Consider the following 13,658-nt stretch of genomic DNA (forward strand, 5'->3'; position numbering starts at 1 on the left):
GAAAAGAGCAAGGTCTTATGCACTTATGTGAGGAACACGATGATAGCCAGTGTACGGGTAGGGACGATTACAAATACTGGAGGGAATCTTTGTCTGGTGTCGGAGGAAGTAGGTGACGTTTATAATGAATACTTTGCTGCAGTATTCAGTACTGGGACGGACGTTAACATTTCTGAGGAGAGCATGAAACAGACTGAAATGCTAGAACAGTTTGATGTTTGGAACGGAGATGTTCTGAAATTTTTGAAAAACACAAGGATGGATAAAACCCCTGGAGCTGATGAAATATATCTTCTGTTACTACTGGAAGCGAAGGAAGAGGTTGCTACGTGTTTGGTGATTATAGTTTTGTCCTCACTGTAAGCTGGAGTAGTGCCAGATGAATGGAATATGGCAAATGTTATTCCCTTGTTCAGGAAAGGAATAGTCCTGGGAATTACTGACCAATCGGTTTTACATCGTTGGAGCACAAGGTTATCGAGAGGATTCCTAGAAACTGGAGTTATGATTACTTGCAAAACCGTTATTAGAATAGAAATAGAAAGCATAGCTTGGTGAGTGGCAGGTCATGCCTCAGAATCCTTATTGATTTCTTTGAGGGTGTGGCAAAACACATTGATATGGTACTGCAGTGGATATTAGCAATGCGTTTGATAAGGTTCCCCTTGGTAGGGTCATTTACAAAGTAAGGAGGCATGGGACACAGGGAAACCTGCTTGTCTAGATACAGAATTAGCTGGCCCATAGAAGACAGAGGGACGTTGGAGACGGAATGTATGCAGCCAGGAGTTTTGTAACGAGGGCTATTCTGCAGGAATTGGTTCTCGGACCTGTGGACTTTGTGATTTCTATGAATGACATGTATGAGGAAATGGAAAATTGGGTAAGTAATTTTGCCGATGAGACAAAGGATGTTGGATTTGTGGATAGTGTGGTGGGCTGTAGTTGGTTGCAATGGGTCATTGACAGGGTGCAGAACTGGTCTCAGTGGCACATGGAGTTCAAACGGGAAAAATTTGAATTCGTTCTGTTTGGAAGGTCGAATTTGAATGCAGAATACAAGGTTAAAGGGAGGAATCCTCGCAGTGTGGAGGAGAAGAGGAATAATGAGATCCACGTCCACAGAGTCCTCAATGATACCACCTTAGTTGATAGGTTTGTTAACAAAGCATATGCTGTGCTTCTTTCCATTATGAGGGGAATTGAGTTTAAGAGCCGTGAGTTGAAACACTGTCTAGAGTTCTGGTTAGACCAGCCTTGGAATGTTGTGTTCAGTCTGGTCACCTCATTAGTGGAAGGATGTGGATGCCTTTGAGAGGGTGCAGAAGAGATTTGCTCGGACACTGCCTGGACTGAAGGGCATGTTAGATTAGATTAGATTCCCCACATGGTGCTGACAGGCAATTTGGTCCAGCAAGTAAACAGTGACCTTCAGAAGAGTAAACCACGCAGACCCATTTCCATATTTTTACCCTCTGACGAAGTGGACCAAACACGATGTTCAATTTAGCATAACCAATTTACCTGACCTGCACATCTTTGGATTGTGGGAGGAAACTGGAGGAACCCCACTTAGGTAGAGGGCAAATATGCAAACTCCACACAGACAGGCTGGTATTGAACCCGTGTTCCTTGTGCTGTGAAATTGCAGAGCTCACCACTGAACCACTTGTCGCTATACCTTATGCGGAAAGATTGTGAGAGTGAAGAATGAGAGGCGACTTGATAGAGGTGTACAAGATCGTGAAAGGCATAGATAGGGTGATTTTCCAGAGACTTTTTCCCAGGGCGGAAATGTCTATCACAAGGATGAATATTTTCAAATACATTGGAGGATGGCACGGTGGCTCAGTGATTAGCACTGCTGTCAAGGATCCGGGTTTGGTTCCCACCCTGGGCGACTGTCTGTGTGGAGTCTGCACATTCTCTCCATGTCGCGTTAGTTTCCTCCGGGTGCTATGGTCTCCTCCAACATTGCAAAAGATGTGCTAAATTGCCCAAAATGTTCAGTGTGTAAATCACGAGGAAATGAATCTGGGATGGTTACACTTTGGAGGGTCGGTGTTGTCTTGTTGGGCTGAAGGGCCTGTTTCAACGATGTTGGGAACTAATACAATCTGGAGGAAGGTTGAGGGAAGAGCTCCGATCTAGCTTTTGTACTCAGAGACTGGTGAGTGCGTGGAAGCAGTGGAAGGAGTGCCGGACATTGAAGTACACTCGGATAGACAAGGCAGTCTATCCAAGAATGGCATGTAAGTTAGTTTTATCTCAGAGTAAGATGAAAGTTCGGCACATCATCCAGAGCCGAAGTGTCTGTACTGTGCTGTACTGTTCTATGTTATACATTCTTTGTTCAAGACTGCTCAACTTTATTCATATTACTATTTTGCTTACATATTTGTAATAATTGCAGGGCTTTCCCCTCTGAAAAAGAATGGAAATACGGGTTCACATTCTCTGCCGGTTTCCTGTATCTAATTCTGCAGTCGCATCCTCTAGGTGTCTCATATATTTTCCTGAATTTCTTTCTTCCTACGCTTACACACTCAATTTGAACATCTGAGTTTTATGTTAGTGGAATAGTTCCAGCTGATTTTTAAAATATTCCTTCTGAATTTAGCTCGTTAATATTTTCATTCTGTTTTGCTTCGTATTATCTACCCCGGTTCCTCAAGTAAGCGAAACAAATCTTGCTTCAGCAAGTTCTCGCTAGTCTAATTTCATCCATTGTTGACTCAATACTGCCCTTCGCATCATTTGTGAACCATACATAGCTCATCTGCTGATCGAGTCCATCTTATTGACCAGAAACCATCGTTGCTGATTTTTATGAAATGTTTTTGAAGTGTCTGCTCCTGTATACCCATTGACTTTCCCTTGGGTCTATTTTCATATCCCACTTTAGACCAGATGGCAGACAAATGTCCGCAATTTCGATGCTTGGTTCTTTTCAATCATTTGAGGGGAACTTCTGCATATGACTGAACCAAATTGCAGTTGAGGGCGACTCCATTATCCGAGTTTCTCCCTTTCTGTCATATCTGTTTGATGGTACCAGTTTCCAATGGGAAACCTCCAACATGATCTCCTTTTCTCTCAAGCTAGATACCCCGCCTACAGTAGACTGTTACTTTAGCAGTGACTGATCCACCTCCTTAACTTCTGCCCTCACCTCTACCCTTCCTTGCCAGAAAAATAGGAACATTGAAGACAGGAAAAGTAGGAGCTTTCTCTGCCCTTGGAGCCTCCACAACCATTCATCACGATCATGGCTGATCTTCGAACACAATAGTTTAATTTTGTACTCTCCCTATAATCTTTGACTCATTTCACCCCAAGAGATCTGTGCAATCACTACTTGAGTACATTCAATGTTTTGTCATCATCTACTTCCTTTGGTATTGAACTCCACAGGCTCAGTACACTTTGGGGGAAGAAATATCTCCTCATCTCCGTCCTAAATGGTCCACCCCGAATCCTCAGATTTGACTCCTTGTTCTAGACGCAACCAACACTTATCCTCCCAGTGTCGATGCTGTCTAGGCCATTGGAATTTAATAAATCTTTATGCGATCACCCTTAATGCGCCTGACCTCCAGCTGGAACAATTCTCACCTCGTCAATCCCTCCTCGTATGTCAGTCCCGCCATCACGAGAATCAGCCGGGTAAACCTTTGCTGCGCCGCCTCAATACAAAGAGTATCATTCGTCATTAAAAGAGACCACAACTGCACACAATGTTCTCGATGTGTCCTTACCTGTGCAACCACAGCAACCATCCCTGTTCCTGTACTCAGAACGTCTCGCAATTATTGTCAACGTACCATTTGACTTCGATACTACCTGCTGAATCTGCAAACGTACCTTCAGCGACTGGCGCTCAAGGACACTGAGGTCCCGCTGCACACTCCCCTCCCCGAAATTACAACCAGTCAGGTAGTAGTCTGCCTTCTGGTATTTGTTTCCAAAGTCAACAACGTCGCATTTATTCAAATTATACAGAAAGTGTCAATCATTGTGTTCCCTTTGTCCACACTTCCCAATGCTCTGGATTCTGCATTCATAGAAACATTCTCGACGACTTCCACCACTGCCAGCAGATCAGCACCACCAAATACAGCTTCCCCTCCCGTCCACTCTCAGCATTTCACAGGTGCCACTCAATCTTTGACACTCTCCATCATCCAGAGCACTTCCTCACTCCCCAATGGCACCTTCCCATGCAATTGCAGAAGCTGCAACAGCTGCCCATTCACCCCTTCTGTTCTCACTCACCAGGCCCCAAACACATCTTCCAGGCAAAACATTTCCCCTGTACTCTTTCAATCTGGTCTCCGGTCATTGCTGCTCACAGTGTAGTCTCCTTTACATTGGTGAGACCAAACAGAGGCTGCTTCGAGAAACACTTCCGCTCTCTCTTTAGGAGCAACCTTTATCTTCTATTTGTTCTCAATTCAATGAGCTACATTGTTCTCCTGTTCCGAAGAAGCACAACACTTGTTCTCGCAACACTTCACTTTACAGTTTGGTAAATTACAACTTGGAGGAGTTAACATTCAATTCTACAAATTCACAGCCTGACCCCATTGTAACTGCTTTTTCTTCTTCATGTATTCTCCTTCCTTGCCTCCAGATCACCTTGTCTTTTTTCTGTCTTGCTTATCTTCACTCAATAAAGTGAAACCATTTCCCCATTCACACCTCAGTTTATACACATGTTACACCTGTTTCTCTTTTGTCACAATTAAAAGCCCATTTGTCTTTTGCACCACACCTCCAAACCTTTATGACCTGTCACCCCTTGTCCACCTCATAAGTATTAGAAAGCCCATTTTCCAACATTTTCCCGTTCTGAAAAACGTGTTATGCTTGATTCAACGATTAACTCGGTTTGTCATTCTCTGCAAATACTGCCAGATTTGCTGAGTTCCTCCAACGATGAACAGTCGCACAATAAAGTTTTCGGTTAGCAAAGAACTGTGAATTTTGAAAATGTGAAGCAAAAACAAAGAATTGTGGAGAAACTAACCAGGTCTGCACAATGAAAGCTGGGTTAATCTTTCGGTTTCAATTACAATTCTTCAACGTTCCCATTTCTCCAGCAATTTTTGGTTTTGCTTCATATTTTCAGTATTCACAGTTCTTGTTTAAGTAATGCTGTTTTTACTCCACAGACCTGCTTAACTTCTTGAGCAATTTATATTTTTGAAACATTTTAATGACGTGTATTTAAGCTGCTCGAACGGCTTGTCCAACATGGAGCACCATACACTGGGAAGCGAATAACAACGCAAGGTGCACAAATTCATTGGTTTTGGACATACATGAGGCTAGCATCACTGATATTATGGAACTGCAAATAATAGTTAGGGACAGAAACGGGGGAAATACATTCACTTTAAATGCCGAAAACGGCAGCACTGGAAGGGGAATGTTTCAGATGATTATGTAAAAGGGTTTCGAATAATGTGACAAATTGAAGCCATGACATGACAAAGAGACCCTTAGAGGAATGAGAATATTAAAATGGAAGCGTTTCCACATCAGAAGCTAGAGTGGAAAGCAAACTCATTGCAGGGCTGATGGGTGAATGGGTCTCAGTGTGAAATAAGGAGCAGGTGACTGAATTGCATTGCATATATTGCATTTCAAACTGAGTATCCATCTGGTACTATACACCACAGCAACTGTGGAATCAGAATTCTATTCAACCACAATCTGTAACTTTCCTTCCCGGGATAATACCTCCGTCTATCATTACCATCAAGACGAGATATGTTTCAGTGACAAGTGTGGGTGAACATACCAGGGTCAGAACCATATGTATCTAAAACTGATGACAACCCATTAATGCTCCTGAATTCTGTAGTGTCACATGTCAAAGGCGAATAAATATGAGACAAGGAGAGGAAAAAAATCCCACAATAAAAAGATCAGATCTCAGATTTCCAGTCCTGCACATCCAGTCATCAATGATGATGGACTGTCAAGATATTCATTGGAGGAAAGCGCTCACAGTCATCCCCATCCTTAATAATGGAACAGCCATGCACATCAGTGCAAAGGACAACGACACAGTTGTTTGCACAATCCTCAATGAGAATTGATGAGTGGATGATTCACCTCATCCTTTCATGATGCCCACAGAATTACAGATGCTCATCTACAACCAATTCGATTCGGTGCACGTGACCGGAAGAAACAGTTGAACACACTTGATACAACAAAGGCAATGGTCCCTGTGTGGGAGAAGGAAAAGTCACTTTTCCTACAGACTACCTGCTGACAGACACTATGGTTGTCTTTAGCCAAAGAGGGTTCACTCATAATTCCATGCCAGCTCAATTTGGCGACATTAGGAACAGACAGTAAAAGAGCCATTACTGACTGAAGGAACATGTTATCTCGATGACCTGCTAATGATATTCTCTACCTCACAATGGCATCGCAACTGTGAAGACCTCAGGGCATACACTCTCTTCCCAGAAACTCAGTTATCACAATGCCCATGAAGGCTAAGGGGTACCAGGATATGTGATATGAATGCTCACTGCCCCATGAAACTATTACAGCCATGAATCACCCATTTCTGTCGATTAACTCACCTCCTGTTGCCATTGTTAACTGACCGATACTGCTGGACCAGAGGCATTGTTTCTGTCAACTGTAATCGAAACTGCATTGTCCTGTACTTAACATCAATCTCCTGTAACTCGCTAAGAACTAACTGTGCTTGAAGCTCGGGGAAGAATGCAGAGACTCATTTGTACTGATTGCCCATTATGTATACGAGCAGTCAGTTCTTTTCCCACGAAATCGTGAAGTAAACCAATGTGTGACGATTTTGCAATGTTTGCATACGGGCTTTATTCATAATTTGACAATTGTCCGACAGATTGGCGTATTCCGCAGGTCCCCCAGTGTACGTAGGGCCACAGACCGCATCTAAATGTTAACAATTTGGCAATTTATTATTCTGCACATCACGCAGCGGTTGGTCCTGAAGGAAAGGGCAGACGACTGGGCACGAAGGTAGACAGGAAGGAGAGCCTAAATTGCAATCTCATTAAATTGTCGTACAATTCGGCCGCTAGAGAATTCCTTACCTGAAACAGCAGGGACATCCAGAAGAGGACAGACGACTAAGTAAGGTGGTAGACTGCAGAGATTACCTAAAATCACTCCCTTTCAAATTTCTCATAATTCGGCTTTTGCGTGATCAGATAGAGTGCTGGTATACACATACGATACTTGCCTGGCAAGAAATAAGTTTGGAAAGCTCACCCTTTAAAATTCTTGATTTTAGACTGCTCAGATCTTGGGAAATTGACCAGGACACCATTGCTTGTTTTGGTTCTTTCGTCTCGTGCACTGCACTCTTTGTCTGTCCTGCATATTTGTTTTTGACTGTGCCTCTGTTCGTCCGTGCTGCAACCTGTTCTTTGTTCTCAGCTCGAACATCCAGAGGGTAATGGGTTTGCAGAATTTAAAACTGTACTGAGACGGATTGACCACAGGGTGGTGCTGGTCTTGCTGGTGAGAGAGATCTGCAGCCATTGATTCTATCACGGAATACACAGAGGCGCTTTGGTAAATGCATGTGCTGAAATACGAAGGCAACAGGGGACAAGAGATATCGGATCCTCTTTAGCGACGGTTTGTCCACATAGTCCTATAGACATTGATCACATTGGGTGAAATTGAAAAATGGAGAGCAAGTACAGCAGGTGGGCATGGGGATCCTTTCTGGGGCATTCAGTACATACTTCAGTGCCCAGACAAATGTAAATAAATCGCAAAGGGACACCAGCCTCGTAAAATTAAAGAGTATTGCCAGGCTCCATAAAATACAAACTCCCTGGACTCTCTGCCAACTTCCCTGCCGCCGTACAACAACCCACTACTGTAATGTTGCCCTTCTGACCCCAGAACTAAACCCACTCATAAACGATGTCGCATCTTCCGTTGTCTCAAAACCTCAAAAAGTTGCAAAACAAGGGGTGCCACACAGAGAACACCCTAACCCGGCACCTCCACAACTGATCCCGTGCAAAGCACAAGAATTATACGCAGTGGGGTCGCTGCTTTGTAATAGCAGACGCTTGATCACCAGCTCTAATGTATCATGATGGGCACGAAGCCCCTTGATAATCCCGGGGCTCACACTGAGTTCCGGTGCATCCTCCAGGATGTCCTACATCCGCTGAAGGGCCCAAAAGCGTTTCACAGTTCGCTATTTCAATTTTTTATGATTTACAATGTCTATCTCAAGACGTCCAAATTCCATTGCAATTGACTTCGGGGAGTCACTGGACAACTCTCCAACACTCTATTCAATTTCTCTCCGAGTTGTAGGAGACTTTGCGTGAGCACATTAGCTGGTTGGAAAATAATATCAAAGTTGCCATTAAGGGAAGTGCAAGATAACAGACCGACTTAGGAGAAGTTACCTGTTGCCTGCAGAATGCAAATGAGCCCGCGTTCAACGCTGTCTGGGACTCCTCAGCGGCCATACTCTTACTAGAATAAGGGAAATTAGCTGCCCAAACACTCGTAAACTGTATGTTGCCCTGACACGCTCAAGTTTACAGGTCACAAAGTTTGAACCACATCGCCGCATGTGTCTCCGCCCCCCCGCCGCGTTCCGTCACCACGCCTGACCTCGCCCCCCCGCCGCGTTCCGCCACCACGCCTAACTCCGCCCCCCGGCCGAGTTCCGTCACCGCGCCTAACCCCGCCCCCACGCCGCGTTCCGTCACCGCGCCTAACTCCGCCCCCCGGCCGAGTTCCGTCACCGCGACTAACCCCGCCCCCCCGCCGGTCTCTATCACCATGTCCAACTCCGCCCCCAAGCCGACCTCTGTCCCCGCCCCCAGGCCTAACCCCGCCCCCACATCCAGCTCCAGCCCCACACCAGGTCCTAGCTCCCAGCCCTGCCGTGTGTTCACCATCCCTCCAGACTTGCCCCTCTCTGAGGATGAGAGATCAGTCCTCAGGAGGGGTCTCACCTTCGTTCCCACACGTTCTCGGGTCAATGAATTCAATACACGGAGTGACACCGAACAATTCTTCCGCCGCCTTCGCCTCCGTGCCTTCTTCTTCAACCAAGACTCTCGCCCACCCTCTGACGACCCCTTCTCCCACCTCCAACACACCCCGTCCACCTGGACACCCCGTGCTGGCCTCCTACCTGCCCTCGACCTCTTCATAGCAAACTGCCGCCGCGATATTAACCGCTACCTGAACTCCCACACTCCCCCCACCCACTCCAACCTCTCACCCTCGGAACGCGCAGCCCTCCACTCCCTCCGTTCCAACCCCAACCTCACCATCAAACCAGCTGACAAGGGAGGCGCAGTAGTAGTTTGGCGCACTGACCTTTACACCGCTGAGGCCAAACGCCAGCTCGCAGATACCTCCTCCTACCGTCCCCTTGACCATGACCCCACCGCCCACCACCAAACCATCATCTCCCAGACCGTCCATAACCTCATCACCTCAGGGGACCTCCCATCCACCGCCTCCAACCTCATAGTCCCACAACCCCGAACCGCCCGTTTCTACCTCCTGCCCAAAATCCACAAACCTGACTGCCCCGGACGACCCATCGTCTCAGCCTGCTCCTGCCCAACCGAACTCATCTCGGCATACCTCGACACGGTCCTGTCCCCATTAGTCCAAGAACTCCCCACCTACGTTCGTGACACCACCCACGCCCTCCACCTCCTCCAGGATTTCCGCTTCCCCGGTCCCCAACGCCTCATCTTCACCATGGACATCCAGTCCCTGTACACCTCCATCCCCCATCACGAAGGACTCAAAGCACTCCGCTTCTTCCTTTCCCGCCGTACCACCCAGTACCCTTCCACCGACACCCTCCTTCGACTGACCGAACTGGTCCTCACCCTGAACAACTTTTCTTTCCAATCCTCCCACTTTCTCCAAACAAAAGGAGTAGCCATGGGCACCCGCATGGGCCCCAGCTATGCCTGCCTCTTCGTAGGGTATGTGGAACAATCCATCTTCCGCAACTACACTGGCCCCACCCCCCATCTTTTTCTTCGCTACATTGATGACTGTATCGGCGCTACCTCGTGCTCCCACGAGGAGGTTGAACAGTTCATCCACTACACCAACACCTTCCACCCCGACCTCAAATTCACCTGGACAGTCTCGGACTCCTCCCTCCCCTTCCTAGACCTTTCTGTTTCTATCTCAGGCGACCGAATCAACACGGACATCTACTACAAACCTACCGACTCCCACAGCTACCTGGACTACACCTCCTCCCATCCTGCCCCCTGTAAAAACGCCATCCCATTCTCCCAATTCCTTCGTCTCCGCCGCATCTGCTCCCAGGAGGACCAGTTCAAAATACGTACAACACAGATGGCCTCCTTCTTCAAGGACCGCAATTTCCCCCCCGACGTGGTCGACGGTGCCCTCCACCGCATCTCCTCCACTTCCCGCTCCTCCGCCCTTGAGCCCCGCCCCTCCAACCGCCACCAGGACAGAACCCCACCGGTCCTCACCTACCACCCCACCAATCTCCATGTACAGCGCATCATCCGCCGTCACTTCCGCCACCTCCAAACAGACCCCAGCACCAAGGATATATTTCCCTCCCCTCCCCTATCAGCTTTCCGTAGAGACCACTCCCTCCGCGACTCCCTTGTCAGATCCACACCCCCCACCGACCCAACCACCACTCCCGGCACCTTCCCTTGCAACCGCAGGAGGTGCAACACTTGCGCCCACACCTCCCCCCTCACTTCTCTCCAAGGCCCCAAGGGAAACTTCCATATCCGCCACAGATTCACCTGCACCTCCACCCACATCATCTACTGCATCCGCTGCAGCCGGTGTGGCCTCCTCTATATTGGGGAGACAGGCCGCCTACTTGCGGAGCGATTCAGGGAGCACCTCTGGGCCACCCGGACGAACCAACCCAACCAACCTGTGGCACAGCATTTCAACTCCCCCTCCCACTCCACCGAGGATATGCAGGTCATTGGACTCATCCACCGCCAAACCACAACAACCCGACGGTCGGAGGAGGAGCGTCTTATCTTCCGACTGGGACCCCTCCAACCGCAGGGGATGAACTTGGACTTCACCAGTTTCTTCATCCCCCCTCCCCCCACCTTGTCTCAGCCGGATCCTTCCAGCCCGGCACCGCCTTCCTGACCTGCAGTCTTCTTCTTGACCTCTCCGCCTCCACCCTACTCCGACCTATCACCCTCACCTTGACCTCTTTCCACCTATCACATTTCCAACTCCCCTCCTCCAAGTCCCTCCTCCCTACCTTTTATCTTCTCCTGCTGAACACTCTCTGCTCATTCCTGAAGAAGGGCCTGTGCCCGAAACGTCGAATCTCCTGTTCCCTGGATGCTGCCTGACCTGCTGTGCTGTTCCAGCAATAAAGTTTCAACTTTGATCTCCAGCATCTGCAGACTCACTTTCTCCACAAAGTTTGAACAGTCAAACTACCAAGTGGGTGGACACACTAACCACTCTAAACAATTTCGTTTGACAGGGACTGTTTGGAATTAAAGAAGAGAGGGATGCAAAAAACCCAGCTCACGCAGGCAGAACATGGTCATGGTCAGTACAGTGGAGAGAGAGTCATGGTCAGCAAAGCAATGTCACATCAGAGACCAGTGTAGAGTCTGTGGAAAGTGAGGACATGGGGCAAAAATGGCCACCAACCACCACGCAGCAGTCGAATGCTTCCAACTTCTTCCTTCCCTCGCAAGCCCAATGAAATCGCGCTCCTCTGCAGAGACAACTTCAGCAGGCGCCCTAAACTATGAATGAGCCATTTCCCACACTACTCTCTCCAAGACCATGAGCCTGCCATTGCAATGTGGTTTTACAGGCCGCCTCTGAACACCTCCCATATTCACTGTCTGAGACTTCTGTAATGGACGAGGAGGTAGGGGGTCGATGTTGGTTCTATCGGACTCTGGGGCCACGAACTCATTTGCGACTCCCTCTGTGGAACCTTCCCACAGTTCTGAAACTGCCTGTACTGTGGGTGTCTTCGGATTGCCTATGTAAGAGCCACTATCAAATGCAGGATCTGTGACGGTCTCTGACACAGCCAGAATTTCCTCACCCTGTCCAGTAGCCCTATTTGTCCACCAAACCCTGTGTAAATTAAACATCTCCATTCACTGATCTCCCCAGGGTCTCACCTTAGAAATTCTCGGCTTTCGTTACTCTATACTGCAGGCACAATTGCCAGAAGCTCGCACCACCCCTTCCATGTCACGAATGTTTAGATATGGTGACCTACGCATACCCTGCTAAACCCCCTCTTTTTCCTTTGGCCCATGGCCCCGCCACCCCTCACTACTTCCTTCCTGTGCTGTGTGTTCATGGTGGGCCACTTTCTCTGTAAGTTTCACTGCACTGTGTCAGTCCCACATAAGCTGGTATCCCCCTACTCCGAGCTTGCTGACTCCCAGCCTGCTTTGCCCTCCCAGTTCGCACTGACTGTCTTTTTGTTGGACCCAAGGGACTGCTGAGCAGACAGCATTGCCCTGAAGCTATCCGCCCCGTCACATAAAGTCACAGTTAAACAGGGAGCTGTACTGCCGTCAATACGACAGCAGCCATTTTCGCCAGCCACAGTGGAGGTAATTATACTTGTCACCGTCTCCCTCATCTAACAAAGCATCCTAGTTCCCACAACCAGCCCCTGCAATGCATCCATTATCTGCCGTAACATACACCTGTCTATCTCAAAACCCAGCAGACCAGGGAAATGGTGTTCTATCCAGGACCTCCAAGCCGACAATGTTGTCGTTGTTCTCTGCTCCCTGATGATTCCTGACACGAACGCCATCCTCACCAGCATCCAAACGTTTGCCACTTGCTTCTCTGTAATTAACCAGTGATCAGCCATTTTCTCCATCAAATTGTCTCCTGAGAGCCAGTGACGTTTCACCTTTACTTCCAGTGGCCACAACTACATATGAATGTGGCTTCTCCAAGGTACACGGAGAGCCCCACGGTATGTGCCTCTGCAGTACACCGGATGATCAGGACCCTCCTCTTACCATGTCAAAGCAGCTTGCTCTTATAGGCTGATGATATATTAGGACCATTCGCCTCTACTGATGGCTGCATGAAGGACACTGTCGCCTTGCTTTACTATCTGGCACAGGATGGACACAAACTCTCCATTGAAAACATGCAACTCTGCCCGGGCACAGGACATTATCTGTTATACGAGCTATCGCACACTCTCAGAGCATTGTCTAAGGAGCACATAACCGCCATCACTAAGCTCTCCTTGCCTGCCACACGAACTGATCTGTGAACAGTCTTGGGTATGATCAACGACTGCGAGGCATTCTCCTGGAAGCATCCAACGAAGATGCTCGGGAAATCTGAAATGAAGCATGTTTTTAAGGAACTCAATAAGCGCATAACTTCCTCTACTGCTGCCGGGGTCCCTGACCATACACAGCTACTTCAACTCTATTTGACTGACAAAGAGGTAAATATGTCCGGTATTTAGACACCAATGCATTGGGGCCTCCAGCTTCCTGTTGCCTTTTACTCAGCACAATTGCCACCTGTTGTAAGGGGAATGCAGGACTGTTTAAGAGCCGTGGCGGCGACCACTGTAACTGTCAAAAGGTCCACCT

At 48.0% G+C, this 13,658-nt stretch overlaps 1 protein-coding gene across 1 annotated transcript in view; it reads left to right on the forward strand.

Annotated features, from left to right (window-relative positions):
- The first annotated feature begins 772 nt into the window (after positions 1-772).
- LOC148134903 (uncharacterized) overlaps positions 773-13,658 on the forward strand; it is a 31,119-nt gene continuing 18,233 nt past the window's right edge. Inside the window, exon 1 of the mRNA XM_087985407.1 lies at positions 773-1,155. Within this exon, the coding sequence (XP_087841533.1) occupies positions 773-1,155 (383 nt within the window). The remainder of the gene's footprint in view (positions 1,156-13,658) is intronic.

The sequence above is a fragment of the Chiloscyllium plagiosum genome, unplaced genomic scaffold (genome assembly GCF_037043375.1).
Source record: "Chiloscyllium plagiosum isolate Xiang-an unplaced genomic scaffold, Cpla_swu_hap1 HiC_scaffold_52, whole genome shotgun sequence".
Classification (NCBI taxonomy): Eukaryota; Metazoa; Chordata; class Chondrichthyes; order Orectolobiformes; family Hemiscylliidae; genus Chiloscyllium; species Chiloscyllium plagiosum.